This window comes from Alosa alosa, chromosome 2 (assembly GCF_017589495.1).
Source record: "Alosa alosa isolate M-15738 ecotype Scorff River chromosome 2, AALO_Geno_1.1, whole genome shotgun sequence".
Lineage (NCBI taxonomy): Eukaryota > Metazoa > Chordata > Actinopteri > Clupeiformes > Clupeidae > Alosa > Alosa alosa.
In genome coordinates, this window is record NC_063190.1 from 10,721,788 (window position 1) to 10,737,902 (window position 16,115).

At 41.3% G+C, this 16,115-nt stretch overlaps 2 protein-coding genes and 2 pseudogenes across 9 annotated transcripts in view; all 4 read left to right on the plus strand.

The window, feature by feature from the left end:
- LOC125286898 (protocadherin beta-15-like) overlaps positions 1-16,115 on the plus strand; it is a 163,124-nt gene that overhangs the window by 21,455 nt on the left and 125,554 nt on the right. For 2 of the 8 annotated variants that reach the window (XM_048232377.1, XM_048232522.1), the window contains exon 2: positions 2,479-2,797. The exons of the other annotated variants lie outside the window; for them this stretch is intronic. In XM_048232377.1, the coding sequence (XP_048088334.1) occupies positions 2,479-2,797 (319 nt within the window). The remainder of the gene's footprint in view (positions 1-2,478; positions 2,798-16,115) is intronic. 8 annotated transcript variants of the gene reach the window in all.
- LOC125287757 (protocadherin gamma-A12-like) lies at positions 263-2,467 on the plus strand (the record flags this gene model as incomplete). The annotated part of the gene is made up of 1 exon (XM_048233779.1): positions 263-2,467. A coding segment is annotated over exon 1 (2,094 nt), but the record flags the coding sequence as incomplete, so codon positions are not given.
- Positions 4,444-6,981, plus strand: LOC125291286 (annotated as a pseudogene).
- On the plus strand, positions 9,296-15,668 carry LOC125291291 (annotated as a pseudogene).

Here is a 16,115-nt window from a genome sequence, read left to right on the forward strand (position 1 = left end):
TTTTAAGGCATGGCTGTTTAAGTAGGTGTGGCATCCCATATGACTGTGGTTGGTATTGTTTTGAAATAACGAGGCAATTTGTTACTTTGAGTTGAATTGATGCATTTGTCCCACATCCTGCGCTCTTCAGACATTGCACTTTTCTCTTATTCCTCTGAGTGTCGCCATTGACCAGCGTTGAACAATTGAGATCTCACTTCTTACTACTGCTATAATATTTAGATTGAGAATCCACCCTTCCAAACCATACAATGTCACCGTAACAGCGGATAGCAGACGCGAAATCATTCCCTTTTGAGCGTATTAACGGCGTTTTACAACGTTTAGGCTTCTTTTTATTTGATATCACAAGAACCATTTCATCTGGTTTAAAATGTGGACAGGATTCTGGATTTGCAGTTTTTCTACCAAACTTCTATTTTTTACCATTTCTGTTGTCCGTCTCCCCGGCAGTAATGGAGATTTGAGCTATACTATACCAGAGGAGATGAAGCGAGGAGCTGTGGTCGGTAACATAGCGAAGGACCTCGGGATGGATTCCAGAGGATTATTATCACGTAAAGCTCGGTTAGATTTGAAGGGTACTCGCAAACGTTTTTGTGATATTAATGTGCAATCTGGAGAGGCTGTCATTGCGGAAAGGATTGACCGAGAAGAATTGTGCAGTTCCAAGGTTTCTTGCTCTTTAAAGTACGAACTTGTCTTGGAAGAACCATTAGAATTGCATCAGATATTGGTGCAAATTCAAGATGTAAACGATAACTCACCTCGGTTTTCAAGCGATGAAATTAAACTTGAAATCCACGAATCCGCAGTAAGAGGCACACGCTTTCCATTGAAAGAGGCACACGACTTGGACGTGGGGCGGAATGGCATACAAGGCTATTCGCTGGAAAAGAACGAGCATTTCACTTTGGCTGTTCATTCGAATGCCGACGGAGGTAAACGCAGTGAATTAGTTTTAGACAAAGAGCTAGACCGTGAGCAGGAGCAAGAGGTGACGTTATTGCTTACTGCTACAGACGGAGGTACACCGCCAAGATCCGGTACTGTACCCATACATGTTACTGTACTTGATGCAAACGATAATTTACCAGTATTCAGTCAATCTGTGTATAAAGCCAGTCTACCTGAAAACTCCCCTTTAGGCACAGTGGTTCTCACTATAAGCGCCACCGATGCAGATGAAGGAGCGAACGGGGAGGTCACATATGAATTTAGTCGCATATCTGATAGAGCTGCAAGGCTCTTCACAATAGACAAAATCAGTGGAGAGGTGAAAGTGTCTGGACCAATAGACTTTGAGGATGAGACTGAGTATGAAATTGGAGTCCAGGCATCAGATGCCTCTGGGTTAGCCTCCAATGCCAAAATATTTATAGAAATAACTGATGTAAATGATAATGCACCTGTGATATTTCTAAAGTCACTGAAAAATCCAGTCCCAGAAAATATGTCGCCTGGCACAGAAATTGGAATTATTAATGTACAAGATGAGGATTCAGAGGGTGATCGTCCCGTCCGCTGCACTATTCAGCCGAATGTTCCTTTTAAATTAAATCCATCAATAAGGAATTATTTTTCACTAGTAACTACTAGTGAACTTGATCGAGAACAAATTAGTGATTACAATATAACCATCACTGCTACTGATGATGGTGTGACACCATTGTCATCCTCCAAAACTATTAAATTATCAGTGTCTGATGTAAATGATAACCCTCCTGTATTTAAACATCAGTCCTACAGCGCATATGTGACTGAGAATAACAAGCCTGGCTCCTCTGTCTGTTCTGTTACTGCGAGAGACCCAGACTGGAGACAGAATGGCACAGTGTTCTACTCTCTGTTGCCCAGTGAGGTCAATGGTGTTCCGGTCTCCTCATATGTATCCATTAATGGAGACACAGGGGTGATCCATGCTGTGAGGGCCTTTGACTATGAGCAGTTCAGAAGCTTCAAAGTTCAGGTTGTAGCCAGAGACAATGGTTCTCCTCCACTCAGCAGCAACGTGACTGTGAGTGTGTTCATAACAGATGAGAATGATAACTCTCCTCAGATATTATACCCTACTCCAGAAGGACTGAGGACCAACTCCTTCATGACTGAGATGGTTCCTAAAGCTGCTCTTTCTGGCTCGCTGGTCTCCAAAGTGATCGCTGTTGATGCTGACTCTGGACAGAACGCGTGGCTGTCGTATCAGATCGTGAAGTCCACTGATCCGGGACTTTTCACTATTGGTCTCCACAGTGGAGAGATCAGGGCTCAGAGGGACATTTCTGAATCTGACAGCATGAAGCAGAACCTTGTGATCTCAGTGAAAGATAACGGACAGCCCTCTCTCTCTACAACCTGTGCCGTATATTTACTCATCTCTGATAACTTGGCTGAAGTTCCTGAGCTGAAGGACATGTCTTATGAGGAAAGCAATTCTAAACTCACATCTTATCTGATCATTGCTCTGGTGTCTGTTTCCACATTTTTCCTCACTTTCATTATCTTGATCATTGCTGTGAGGTTGTGTCACAGGAGAAAGCCCAGACTGCTGTTTGATGGAGCAGTAGCCATTCCCAGTGCATATTTACCTCCCAACTATGCAGATGTTGATGGAACTGCAACTCTGCGTAGTGCCTACAATTATGATGCCTATATGACCACTGGATCCCATACCAGCGACTTCAAGTTTGTCCGATCATACAATGACAACACCCTGCTTGCTGATAGCACACTGAAGAAGAGCCCTGGTGAAAACGACAGTTTTGACTTCACTGACAATGGATCAAAATTCTCCACTCTGGTAAATAAGTCACCAAACTGACTTTTTCAAATATGACTTGTGTGATATTTGTGTTGCATTGAAATATTTCATTTCAATCATTCTGAGGGGGTTTCAGTGTTGTACTGGATATAACTAATTGTACCATGAATAGACAAGCTAAGTACTGCTTGCAATTTAGAGACATTATATAGCTGTATATTGGCTTTCAGTTATATGAATTCATTCCAGGAATGTTTTTATTTGTTTTTGCAAATAAAATAGATAATCAGTGCAAGAGTCACACAACTATTACAAGTGTGAATTAATGTAACAACTTGAGCTCTATATATTAGGCACATTTATTGCAGATGCCTATACAGTAGGCCTACTTATAAAAACATTATAGATATTAGATCTAATAAAAATGAGCAAATCTAGTCACATTAATACTAGACGTGCATGTGGTAGTAGTTCTTCAAAATAAACTCGGTTGGAACACTATTAAACACTGTTGGAGATTTACATTTACATTACGAACGAAAGAACGTGTTTTGGTGAAAGCTTGCTGTTTTGTCACCTTTTTGTTTTATATAAAATGATATAGAAAATATTATCATTTTCACTGAAAAGAATCATCATCTAATATTTTCCTACACCAGTCTGGCAAAACATACTCCACAGTCAGTGAGTGGTGCTTTTGTTGACTAGTAGGCTTGTGTGTAAACATCACAATGCTGTGATGCATTAGGCCTACTGAATTTTTTTTGTAAATATGTTGGCTCCAGAATGTAGGGGAACACATTGTGTCCGTCTTTGTGGAAAGTTCACCTTTCAGCTGTGGGAACTGTGAATAGTTGCTTAGTGACTTATAGGCACATTGGGAAAGGAAAAAAAGTCTATGCAACTGTGTGCAAGATTGTGTGTGTGTGTGTGTGTGTGTGTGTGTGTGTGTGTGTGTGTGTGTGTGTGTGTGTGTGTGTGTGTGTGTGTGTGTGTGTGTGAACTTAGCTTGTCTATGTAACTGTGTGCAAGATTGTGTGTGTGTGTGTGTGTGTGTGTGTGTGTGTGTGTGTGTGTGTGTGTGTGCATATGTGTGTGTGTACAGTATATGAGATTGTGTTTTTAGTTGTTGTCATTCTACTCAAAGCACTCAGTGAAGAAAGAGGGATTTCTTTTGGCTCCACTGTTTCCCATGTTGCTAGTGATGTTTGTAATATGGCTATCTTTCAATACCGTTTAGATGTCTTATGATACGATTTTAGAATAATGAGAGGCAAACATAGCTAATCAGTAGAAACATATTAATTGTTATATTTGAGAATTCAGCAATTGTGCCCCTTTTTAGAGCATTGAAATGTTATTTTACTTTGGTGCACTTTTTCTTCATATTTAGTCATGAAACACCAAAGAAGTCAACTCATTTTGCATGGAGTTGTCTGGGTAGGTTTGAAATGATTCACTGTTGTTTTCCTTCCACACCAAATAGAGTAATAATAGATTGGTAATTGGAGTTAAGGCTCCAATTTACCCTCTGAAAAAACACATTGCCTCCATGTGGTTCAGGGTCATAGTCACTGCATACCGTAAAGTGTTTTCTTAGATGTTATTTAAATGGTTTGCAGTTAAAGGGGCCAATGTGTTGAAAGTTATTGCCATTGACAGTCCTCCTGTCAATGTATGGATCACCTCATGCAGTTCTGATTTTAGTCTCTGAGTGTCGCCATTGACCAGCTTAGGACAGAGAGACACAGTTCTCCACCCAGTGCTCTAATATTTAAATAAAACAAACACATTCACACGACGCAATATCGTTGAGTAGAAAGACTCGTTGTGGGGCACTACGTTGGACCTAATCTGTGATTTCTTCGAGTTTTTGAGAATCTAAGGATATTTTATGGATTACAGAATGATATCGAAATACCCAAAAAATTCAAACTGGATTTTATGGATGTGCTTCTTCCTTATCTGTCTGCGATACTGTCATGGGGATTTGAGTTATTCTATTCCAGAGGAGATGAAACGAGGAGCTGTGATTGGTAATATAGCTAAGGATCTCGGACTCAATACAAGAACCCTGTCAATACGCAAAGCTAGAATAGATTTTGAGGGTAATCGAAAGTCTTTATGTGGAATTAATTTTCAGACAGGCGATCTAGTAATCACTGAAAGGATAGACCGCGAGACGCTTTGTGGCTCAAGAGCATCGTGTTCTGTAAAATACGAGTTAGTTTTGGAAAACCCTTTGGAATTGCATCGGATTACTGTGCAGGTTCAAGATGTGAATGATAACTCACCTCGTTTCCCGAAAGATGAAATTAATTTTGAGATAGGCGAATCCGCTGTTAGAGGGGCTCGATTCCCTTTAGATGAAGCACACGACTCTGATATAGGAATAAACGGAATCCAAGGCTATTCTCTGGAAAATAACGACTATTTCATTTTAGCTGTGCATTCTAATTCAGATGGGGGGAAATATAGCGAACTGGTTTTAGATAAAGAGCTCGATCGGGAACGTCAGCGAGAGGTGACGTTGCTACTTACTGCTACTGACGGGGGAGCTCCGCAGAGATCTGGTACTGCAACCATACACGTCACTGTACTGGATGCTAACGACAATTTGCCAGTTTTTAATCAGGCAGTCTATCAAGTTACTCTACCCGAAAACTCTCCACCGGGCACCGTTGTGGTTACTGTAACTGCTATAGATGCAGATGAAGGTGCAAATGGTGAGGTAACGTATGACTTTAGTCGCATATCCGATGAAGCAGCCAGACTTTTCTCCATCGATAAAGTCAGTGGAGAGATTAAAGTCATAGGACCAATAGACTTCGAGGAGGAAAGTAATTATGAACTCCGTGTTCAGGCAAAGGATGGAGCTGGATTGGCCTCCAATGCTAAAGTTGTTATAGACATTACTGATGTTAACGATAACGCACCTGTTATATTAATCAAGTCTCTCAATGAGCACATTCCAGAAAATACACCACCGGGAACAGAAGTAGGCTTACTAAATGTACAGGACAAAGACTCTGATGGAAACAGACAAGTTGCGTGCACTATTCAAGGAAATGCTCCTTTCAAATTAATTCAAACAATAAAGAATTATTTTTCACTGGTTACAATGGCTGAGTTAGATCGTGAGCTTATAGATGATTACAATGTTACAATTACTGCAACAGATGAAGGCAATCCACCAATGACATCTTCAAAGATCATCCATCTCTCAGTATCAGATGTAAATGATAACCCTCCTGCATTTGAACGTCAGTCCTACAGCGCATATGTGACTGAGAATAACAAGCCTGGCTCCTCTGTCTGTTCTGTTACTGCGAGAGACCCAGACTGGAGACAGAATGGCACAGTGTTCTACTCTCTGTTGCCCAGTGAGGTCAATGGTGTTCCGGTCTCCTCATATGTATCCATTAATGGAGACACAGGGGTGATCCATGCTGTGAGGGGCCTTTGACTATGAGCAGTTCAAAGCTTCAAAGTTCAGGTTGTAGCCAGAGACAATGGTTCTCCTCCACTCAGCAGCAACGTGACTGTGAGTGTGTTCATAACAGATGAGAATGATAACTCTCCTCAGATATTATACCCTACTCCAGAAGGACTGAGGACCAACTCCTTCATGACTGAGATGGTTCCTAAAGCTGCTCTTTCTGGCTCGCTGGTCTCCAAAGTGATAAGCTGTTGATGCTGACTCTGGACAGAGCAGCGTGGCTGTCGTATCAGATCGTGAAATCGACTGATCGGGACTTTTCACTATTGGTCTCCACAGTGGAGAGATCAGGGCTCAGAGGGACATTTCTGAATCTGACAGCCTGAAGCAGAACCTTGTGATCTCAGTGAAAGATAACGGACAGCCCTCTCTCTCTACAACCTGTGCCGTATATTTACTCATCTCTGATAACTTGGCTGAAGTTCCTGAACTGAAAGACATGTCTTATGAGGAGAGCAATTCTAAACTCACATCTTATCTGATCATTGCTCTGGTGTCTGTTTCCACATTTTTCCTCACTTTCATCATCCTCATTGTGGCCATAAGGATTTGCCACAGGAGAAAGCCCAGACTGTTGTTTGATGGAGCAGTAGCCATTCCCAGTGCATATTTACCTCCCAACTATGCAGATGTTGATGGAACTGGAACTCTCCGTGAGTGCGATTATAACTATGGCGCCTATATGACCACAGGGTCCGCATTACCAGTGACTTCAAGTTTGTAACATCCTACAATGACAACACCATGCCTGCTGGGAACACACTAAAGAAAAGTCCAAATGACAACAGTGACTGCCTTGACTTTTTTGAGGAGGCATCAAAGTGCTCCACCCTGGTAATGCATTGATTATATTTTCAGGTACTAGTACTAGTTTCAGGTACTAGTACTAGTTTTATATAAATTATATGGTATGGTTTTAAAGAGGCTATGAAATTACATTTGTTTTAGTTCTACAGTAGCTGCGCTTTGCCTGAAGCATTTTGGGTGATTGTTGTTTGGTGTGGAAATAATGACAACGTTTTGGAAACATGTTGAGTGATGCTGTTAGTTAGCAGGTTGTCAGCCCTTCGGACGATAACACACTGCTTGCTGGTAACACTTTGAAGAAGATTAATAATGACTGTAGCAACAGCCTTGACTTTGTTGAGAATGGATCAGAGTTTTCCATTCTGGTAAATACTTTCATCTCTTAATTTTGAGTTCATGATCTGAGTTTGTAGCTATGTTAATTTTTTTTTTATATTCACCCGCACTTTATATTATGGGTAGGTTTTGTTAATAGGAAGGTTATGTGTGCGTTGGATGTTCACGTACACACTGGACATTGTTAATGATCTTTTGTTTTCTAAATACTCTTTCAGTAGTTACATTTGCCTGCATTTTCATCAGAGAGATAAGATATGCACTCAGCTGTCAGTTGACTCATGTGCTGTCTGGTAAATAGATTTAGTTTGGTTTCTTTCTCCTCCATATTCTAGCTAAAGGAAATGTTGGCTATTTAATAGAGATTTCCTTTCTCATATATTTAAAGTCATGTTGAATTAGGAGGAAATCTGTTGAATAATTGCATTACCCATAAATGTTTTATTTTGTTAGAGGTGGAAGATCAGGTTATGCATTTTCACATGGTTCTTTCATGATTGTTTCCTTGTTTGCATGTATTGCTGGATTTAAAGGCCATAAACGTTTATACATAACATTAGGCTTCACTGGTGGGCAAAGAGTAACTCATACACTCATACATTGTTAATCCTGCTGTAGTTTGAACGTTGAGCATATGTTGAACGTTGAGCATCTGTATATTTCGGAATGAAGGATACAGGTGATGTAGCCCTGTTGTAAGTGAAAAGCACACATTTGGCTGCATGATTAAGGGAATGATGGTGCCACCAGACTGGCATTGCACTCTCTCTGAACAACCGTATCATCATTCACATGCCCTGCAGGGTTAGTGGTGTAAGAATGACAGGGAAGGTTAGTGATGGCCGTATACTTGAGGATATTTTTTTTTTCTGTCTTTACATCTTCTTGGAGGTGCTATTTGCTGGAGAGATGCTGTTTTTAACATGGATACAGTGAAAAATAAAAGCCAAAAGTTGTTTTGGGACTGCATAATGTCCTGACAATAAAGTAGATAAAGACATCAAATGTAAAGGATAAATTGGATGGACTGCAACTTATACCAGCATCACACTGACTAATGTATAAGTATATATACTTTTTTGATCCCGTGAGGGAAATTTGGTCTCTGCATTTAACCCAATCGGTGAATTAGTGAAACACAATCAGCACACAGTGAACACACAGTGAGGTGAAAGCACACACTAATCCGGTGCAGTGAGCTGCCTGCTTTTTAACAGCATTTTCGAGGGGCAGTGAGGGGGTTAGGTGCCTTGCTCAAAGGGCACTTCAGCCCTGATCCCACTGGTGGGGCTCGAACCGGCAACCCTCGGTTACAAGTCCAGAGTGCTAACCAGTGGGCCACGGCTGCCCACTAATGAGCAAAACAATTGTATTTGTTACAGCTTAGGCTAGATTTTCTTTTCTCTGTCTGCCATGTGTAATAATGTGCGTTGTGTGTAAGCATGATATAGGCCTATGTCACACTTGCAAAGCCAAATGTATGTTTTAATGTTTCCTGGTGGTTTCATTGTCGGAACTGTTGATGGTCATCAGAATAATAATGAAGGTATAATATTTACCAGGTGATGACATGGAAAGTCAGTTATTGTGTAAGTGACAACTTCGGGGTCCCACACACTGCAGTTTTTAAAAAAATACTCCGGGTGTCGCTATTGACTAAGGCAGCTGATGAACTTCAATTCGCCTCCACCTACTGTTTTAATATTCACAGATATACATGATGCTCTGAGAACACTCATACAATAGCGTAGAGATAGATACGTGTTCGACATTTGTTTAAGTCTTTGGATTTAAACATTACTTTAACATTTGATATAGCATTGTCTAATCTAAAAGGTCTGTTTATGACTGGCATTATGAAGACGGGACTCAAGGATATTCTGGTGTCATACGGGATGATATGGTTGACATTTTTTGTTGCCAGTCTTCGTAGCAGTCATGGCGATTTGACCTATTCAATTCCAGAGGAGATGAAACCAGGAGCTGTGGTTGGGAATATAGCAAAGGATCTCGGACTCGATGCTAGGGGATTATTACTGCGGAATGCTCGAATAGATCTGAAGGGTAGTCGCAAACGCTATTGTGAATTAAATGCCCAGACAGGTGAACTAAAGATTGCTGAAAGAATTGACAGGGAAGAAATATGTGGATCGAAACCCTCGTGCCCTTTAAAATATGAACTAGTATTGGAAAAATCCGTTAGAGCTGCATCGAATTCTTTTGCACATTCTGGACATCAATGATAACTCACCTCAATTTCCCAACGATGCAATTAAACTGGAAATCACCCAGAATCTGCGGATAAGGGCACTCGTTTTCCCTTTAGATGAAGCGCACGACTCGGATGTGGGGAAGAAATGGAATTCAAAACTATTCTCTGGAAAATAACGAACATTTTACTTTAGCTGTACAGTCTAATTCCGATGGAGTAAAATACAGCGAATTGGTTTTAGACAAAGAACTGGACCGTGAACAGCAGCAGGAGCTGTCGTTGTTGCTTACTGCTATAGATGGAGGCTCGCCTCAGAGATCGGGCAGTGTAACGATACACGTCACCGTCTTGGATGTGAACGATAACCTACCAGTATTCAGTCAAGCCGTATACAAAGTCAGTTTACCGGAAAACTCCCAGACGGTACCGTGGTTGTCACTGTAACTGCCACAGATGCAGATGAAAGGAGCAAATGGAGAGGTTTGTATGAGTTCAGTCGAATATCAGACGAAGCAGCCAGACTTTTTACAATGGACAAAGTTAGTGGAGAGATTAAAGTAGCTGGACCAATAGACTTTGAGGATGAGACTGATTATGAAATAACAGTTCAGGCAAAGGATGGCTTTGGTTTAGCCTCAAGTGCAAAAGTAATTATAGATGTCACTGATGTAAATGACAATGCACCTGTGATTTATGTTAAATCGTTGAAAAATCCAGTTCCTGAAAATGCTGCACCTGGTACAGAGGTGGGCATTATTAATGTGCAGGATGAAGATTCAGAGGGGAACCGCCAGTTGCGTTGCACCATTCAGCAAAATGTGCCCTTTAAGTTAAATCCATCTATTGAAAACTACTATTCCCTTGTCACAACAAGTGAATTAGACCGTGAACAAATCACAAATTACAATATAACTGTTATAGCAACTGATGAAGGCAATCCACCATTGTCATCCTCAATGACCATTCATCTCTCTGTGTCTGATGTGAATGATAACCCTCCTGCATTTGAACATCAGTCCTACAGCGCATATGTGACTGAGAATAACAAGCCTGGCTTCTCTGTCTGTTCTGTTACTGCAAGAGACCCAGACTGGAGACAGAATGGCACAGTGTTCTACTCTCTGTTGCCCAGTGAGGTCAATGGTGTTCCGGTCTCCTCATATGTATCCATTAATGGAGACACAGGGGTGATCCATGCTGTGAGGGCCTTTGACTATGAGCAGTTCAGAAGCTTCAAAGTTCAGGTTGTAGCCAGAGACAATGGTTCTCCTCCACTCCAGCAGCAACGTGACTGTGAGTGTGTTTCATAACAGATGAGAATGATAACTCTCCTCAGATATTATACCCTACTCCAGAAGGAAACTCTCCTTCATGACTGAGATGGTTCCTAAAGCTGCTCTTTCTGGCTGCTGGTCTCCAAAGTGATAAGCTGTTGATGCTGACTCTGGACAGAGAGCGTGGCTGTCGTATCAGATCGTGAAGTCGACTGATCCGGGACTTTTCACTATTGGTCTCCACAGTGGAGAGATCAGGGCTCAGAGGGACATTTCTGAATCTGACAGCATGAAGCAGAACCTTGTGATCTCAGTGAAAGATAACGGACAGCCCTCTCTCTCTACAACCTGTGCGTATATTTACTCATCTCTGATAACTTGGCTGAAGTTCCTGAACTGAAAGACATGTCTTATGAGGAGAGCAATTCTAAACTCACATCTTATCTGATCATTGCTCTGGTGTCTGTTTCCACATTTTTCCTCACTTTCATCATTCTCATTGTGGCCATAAGGATTGCCACAGGAGAAAGCCAGACTGCTGTTTGATGGAGCAGTAGCCATTCCCAGTGCATATTTACCTCCCAACTATGCAGATGTTGATGGAACTGGAACTCTCCGTAGTGCTTATAACTATGATGCCTATATGACCACAGGGTCAATGCCAGTGACTTCAAGTTTGTAACATCCTACAATGACAACACCATGCCTGCTGGGAACACACTAAAGAAAAGTCCAAATGACAACAGTGACTGCCTTGACTTTTTTTGAGGAGGCATCAAAGTGTTCCACCCTGGTAATGCATTGATTATATTTTCACTACTAGTACTAGTTTCAGGTACTAGTACTAGTTTTATATAAATTATATGGTATGGTTTAAAGAGGCTATGAAATTACATTTGTTTAGTTCTACAGTAGCTGTGCTTTGCCTGAAGCATTTTGGGTGATTGTGGTTTGGTGTGGAAATAATGACAACGCTTTTAAACATGTTGAGTGATGCTGTTAGTTAGCAGGTTGTCAGCCCTTCGGGGATATAACACACTGCTTGCTGGTAACACTTTGAAGAAGATTAATAATGACTGTAGCAACAGCCTTGACTTTGTTGAGAGAATGGATCAGAGTTTTCCATTCTGGTAAATACTTTCATCTCTTAATTTTGAGTTCATGATCTGAGTTTGTAGCTATGTTAATTTTTTTTTATATTCACCCACACTTTATATTATGGGTAGGTTTTGTTAATAGGAAGGTTATGTGTGCGTTGGATGTTCCGCATTACACACTGGACATTAATTAATGATCTTTTGTTTCTAAATACTCTTTCAGTAGTTACATTTGCCTGCATTTTCATCAGAGAGATAAGATATGCACTCAGCTGTCAGTTGACTCATGTGCTGTCTGGTAAATAGATTTAGTTTGGTTTCTTTCTCCTCCATATTCTAGCTAAAGGAAATGTTGGCTATTTAATAGAAGATCCTTTCTCATATATTTAAAAGTCATGTTGAATTAGGAGGAAATCTGTTGAATAATTGCATTACCCATAAATGTTTTATTTTGTTAGAGGTGGAAGATCAGGTTATGCATTTTCACATGGTTCTTTCATGATTGTTTCCTTGTTTGCATGTATTGCTGGATTTAAAGGCCATAAACGTTTATACATAACATTAGGCTTCACTGGTGGGCAAAGAGTAACTCATACACTCATACATTGTTAATCCTGCTGTAGTTTGAACGTTGAGCATATGTTGAACGTTGAGCATCTGTATATTTCGGAATGAAGGATACAGGTGATGTAGCCCTGTTGTAAGTGAAAAGCACACATTTGGCTGCATGATTAAGGGAATGATGGTGCCACCAGACTGGCATTGCACTCTCTCTGAACAACCGTATCATCATTCACATGCCCTGCAGGCTGAGTGGTGTAAGAATGACAGGGGAAGGTTAGTGATGGCCGTATACTTGAGGATATTTTATTTTTCTGTCTTTACATCTTCTTGGAGGTGCTATTTGCTGGAGAGATGCTGTTTTTAACATGGATACAGTGAAAAATAAAAGCCAAAAGTTGTTTTGGGACTGCATAATGTCCTGACAATAAAGTAGATAAAGACATCAAATGTAAAGGATAAATTGGATGGACTGCAACTTATACCAGCATCACACTGACTAATGTATAAGTATATATACTTTTTTGATCCCGTGAGGGAAATTTGGTCTCTGCATTTAACCCAATCGGTGAATTAGTGAAACACAATCAGCACACAGTGAACAACACAGTGAGGTGAAGCACACACTAATCGGTGCAGTGAGCTGCCTGCTTTTAACGGGCGCACTCGGGAGCAGTGAGGGGTTAGGTGCCTTGCTCAAGGGCACTTCAGCCGCGGTCCACTGGTCGGGGCTCGAACCGGCAACCCTCCGGTTACAAGTCCAGAGTGCTAACCAGTGGGCCACGGCTGCCCACTAATGAGCAAAACAATTGTATTTGTTACAGCTTAGGCTAGATTTTCTTTCTCTGTCTGCCATGTGTAATAATGCGTTGTTATGTAAGCATGATATAGGCCTATGTCACACTTGCAAAGCCAAATGTATGTTTTAATGTTTCCTGGTGGTTTCATTGTCGGAACTGTTGATGGTCATCAGAATAATAATGAAGGTATAATATTTACCAGGTGATGACATGGAAAGTCAGTTATTGTGTAAGTGACAACTTCGGGGTCCCACACACTGCAGTTTTTAAAAAAATACTCCGGGTGTCGCTATTGACTAAGGCAGCTGATGAACTTCAATTCGCCTCCACCTACTGTTTTAATATTCACAGATATACATGATGCTCTGAGAACACTCATACAATAGCGTAGAGATAGATACGTGTTCGACATTTGTTCGTCTTTGGATTTAAACATTACTTTAACATTTGATATAGCATTGTCTAATCTAAAAGGTCTGTTTATGACTGGCATTATGAAGACGGGACTCAAGGATATTCTGGTGTCATACGGGATGATATGGTTGACATTTTTTGTTGCCAGTCTTCGTAGCAGTCATGGCGATTTGACCTACTCTGTTCCTGAGGAGATGAAACCAGGAGCTGTGGTTGGAAATATAGCAAAGGATCTCGGACTCGATGCAAGAGGATTATTACAAAGGAATGCGCGCATAGATCTGAAGGGTAATCGCAAACGGTTTTGTGAAATAAATGCTCAGACAGGTGAACTGAAAATTGCAGAAATAATTGACAGGGAAAAAATATGTGGATCGAAATCCACTTGCTCTTTAAAATATGAACTAGTATTGGAAAATCCGTTAGAGCTGCATCGAATTCTTTTGCACATACTGGACATCAATGATAACTCACCTCGTTTTCCCAATGAGCAAATTAAACTGGAAATCGCAGAATCTGCAGATAAGGGCGCTCGTTTTCCATTAGATGAAGTGCACGATCCGGATGTGGGAAGAAATGGAATTCAAAACTATGCTCTGGAAAGGAACGAACACTTTACTTTAGCTGTACAGTCTAATTCCGATGGAGGGAAATACAGCGAGTTGGTTTTAGACAAAGAACTCGATCGGGAACAACAGCAGGAGCTGTCATTTTTGCTTACTGCAGTAGACGGTGGCACTCCTCAGAGATCCGGTACTGTAGTCATACACGTCACCGTTTTAGACGCAAACGACAATGTACCAGTATTCAGTCAAGCCGTATACAAAGTCAGTTTACTTGAAAATTGCCCAGACGGTACCGTGGTTGTCACTGTGCTTGCCACAGATGCAGATGAAGGAGCAAATGGAGAGGTTTTGTATGAGTTCAGCCGAATATCAGACGAAGCAGCTAGTCTCTTTGCTATTGACAAGTTTACTGGAGAAATTAAGGTGACTGGACCAATTGACTTTGAGGAAGAAATTAGTTATGAACTCAGAGTTCAGGCTAAGGATGGCTCTGGTTTAGCCTCAAATGCTAAAGTTATTATAGATGTCACTGATGTAAATGACAATGCACCTGTGATTTATGTTAAATCGATGAAAAATCCAGTTCCTGAAAATGCTGCACCTGGTACAGAGGTGGGCATTATTAATGTGCAGGATGAAGACTCAGAGGGAAACCGCCAGTTGCGTTGCACCATTCAGCAAAATGTGCCCTTTAAGTTAAATCCATCTATTGAAAATTATTATTCACTTGTCACAACAAGTGAATTAGACCGTGAACAAGTGACAGATTACAACATAACTCTTATAGCAACTGATGGAGGTAATCCACCACTGTCTTCCTCTAAAATCATTCATCTCTCTGTGTCAGATGTGAACGATAATCGCCCTGTATTTGCAGAGCAGTCCTACAGTGCATATGTGACTGAGAATAACAAGCCTGGCTCCTCTGTCTGTTCTGTTACTGCGAGAGACCCAGACTGGAGACAGAATGGCACAGTGTTCTACTCTCTGTTGCCCAGTGAGGTCAATGGTGTTCCGGTCTCCTCATATGTATCCATTAATGGAGACACAGGGGTGATCCATGCTGTGAGGGCCTTTGACTATGAGCAGTTCAGAAGCTTCAAAGTTCAGGTTGTAGCCAGAGACAATGGTTCTCCTCCACTCAGCAGCAACGTGACTGTGAGTGTGTTCATAACAGATGAGAATGATAACTCTCCTCAGATATTATACCCTACTCCAGAAGGAAACTCCTTCATGACTGAGATGGTTCCTAAAGCTGCTCTTTCTGGCTCGCTGGTCTCCAAAGTGATCGCTGTTGATGCTGACTCTGGACAGAACAGCGTGGCTGTCGTGATCAGATCGTGAAGTCAACTGATCCGGGACTTTTCACTATTGGTCTCCACAGTGGAGAGATCAGGGCTCAGAGGGACATTTCTGAATCTGACAGCATGAAGCAGAACCTTGTGATCTCAGTGAAAGATAATGGACAGCCCTCTCTCTACAACCTGTGCGTATATTTACTCATCTCTGATAACTTGGCTGAAGTTCCTGAACTGAAAGACATGTCTTATGAGGAGAGCAATTCTAAACTCACATCTTATCTGATCATTGCTCTGGTGTCTGTTTCCACATTTTTCCTCACTTTCATCATTCTCATTGTGGCCATAAGGATTTGCCACAGGAGAAAGCCCAGACTGCTGTTTGATGGAGCAGTAGCCATTCCCAGTGCATATTTACCTCCCAACTATGCAGATGTTGATGGAACTGGAACTCTCCGTAGTGCTTATAACTATGATGCCTATATGACCACAG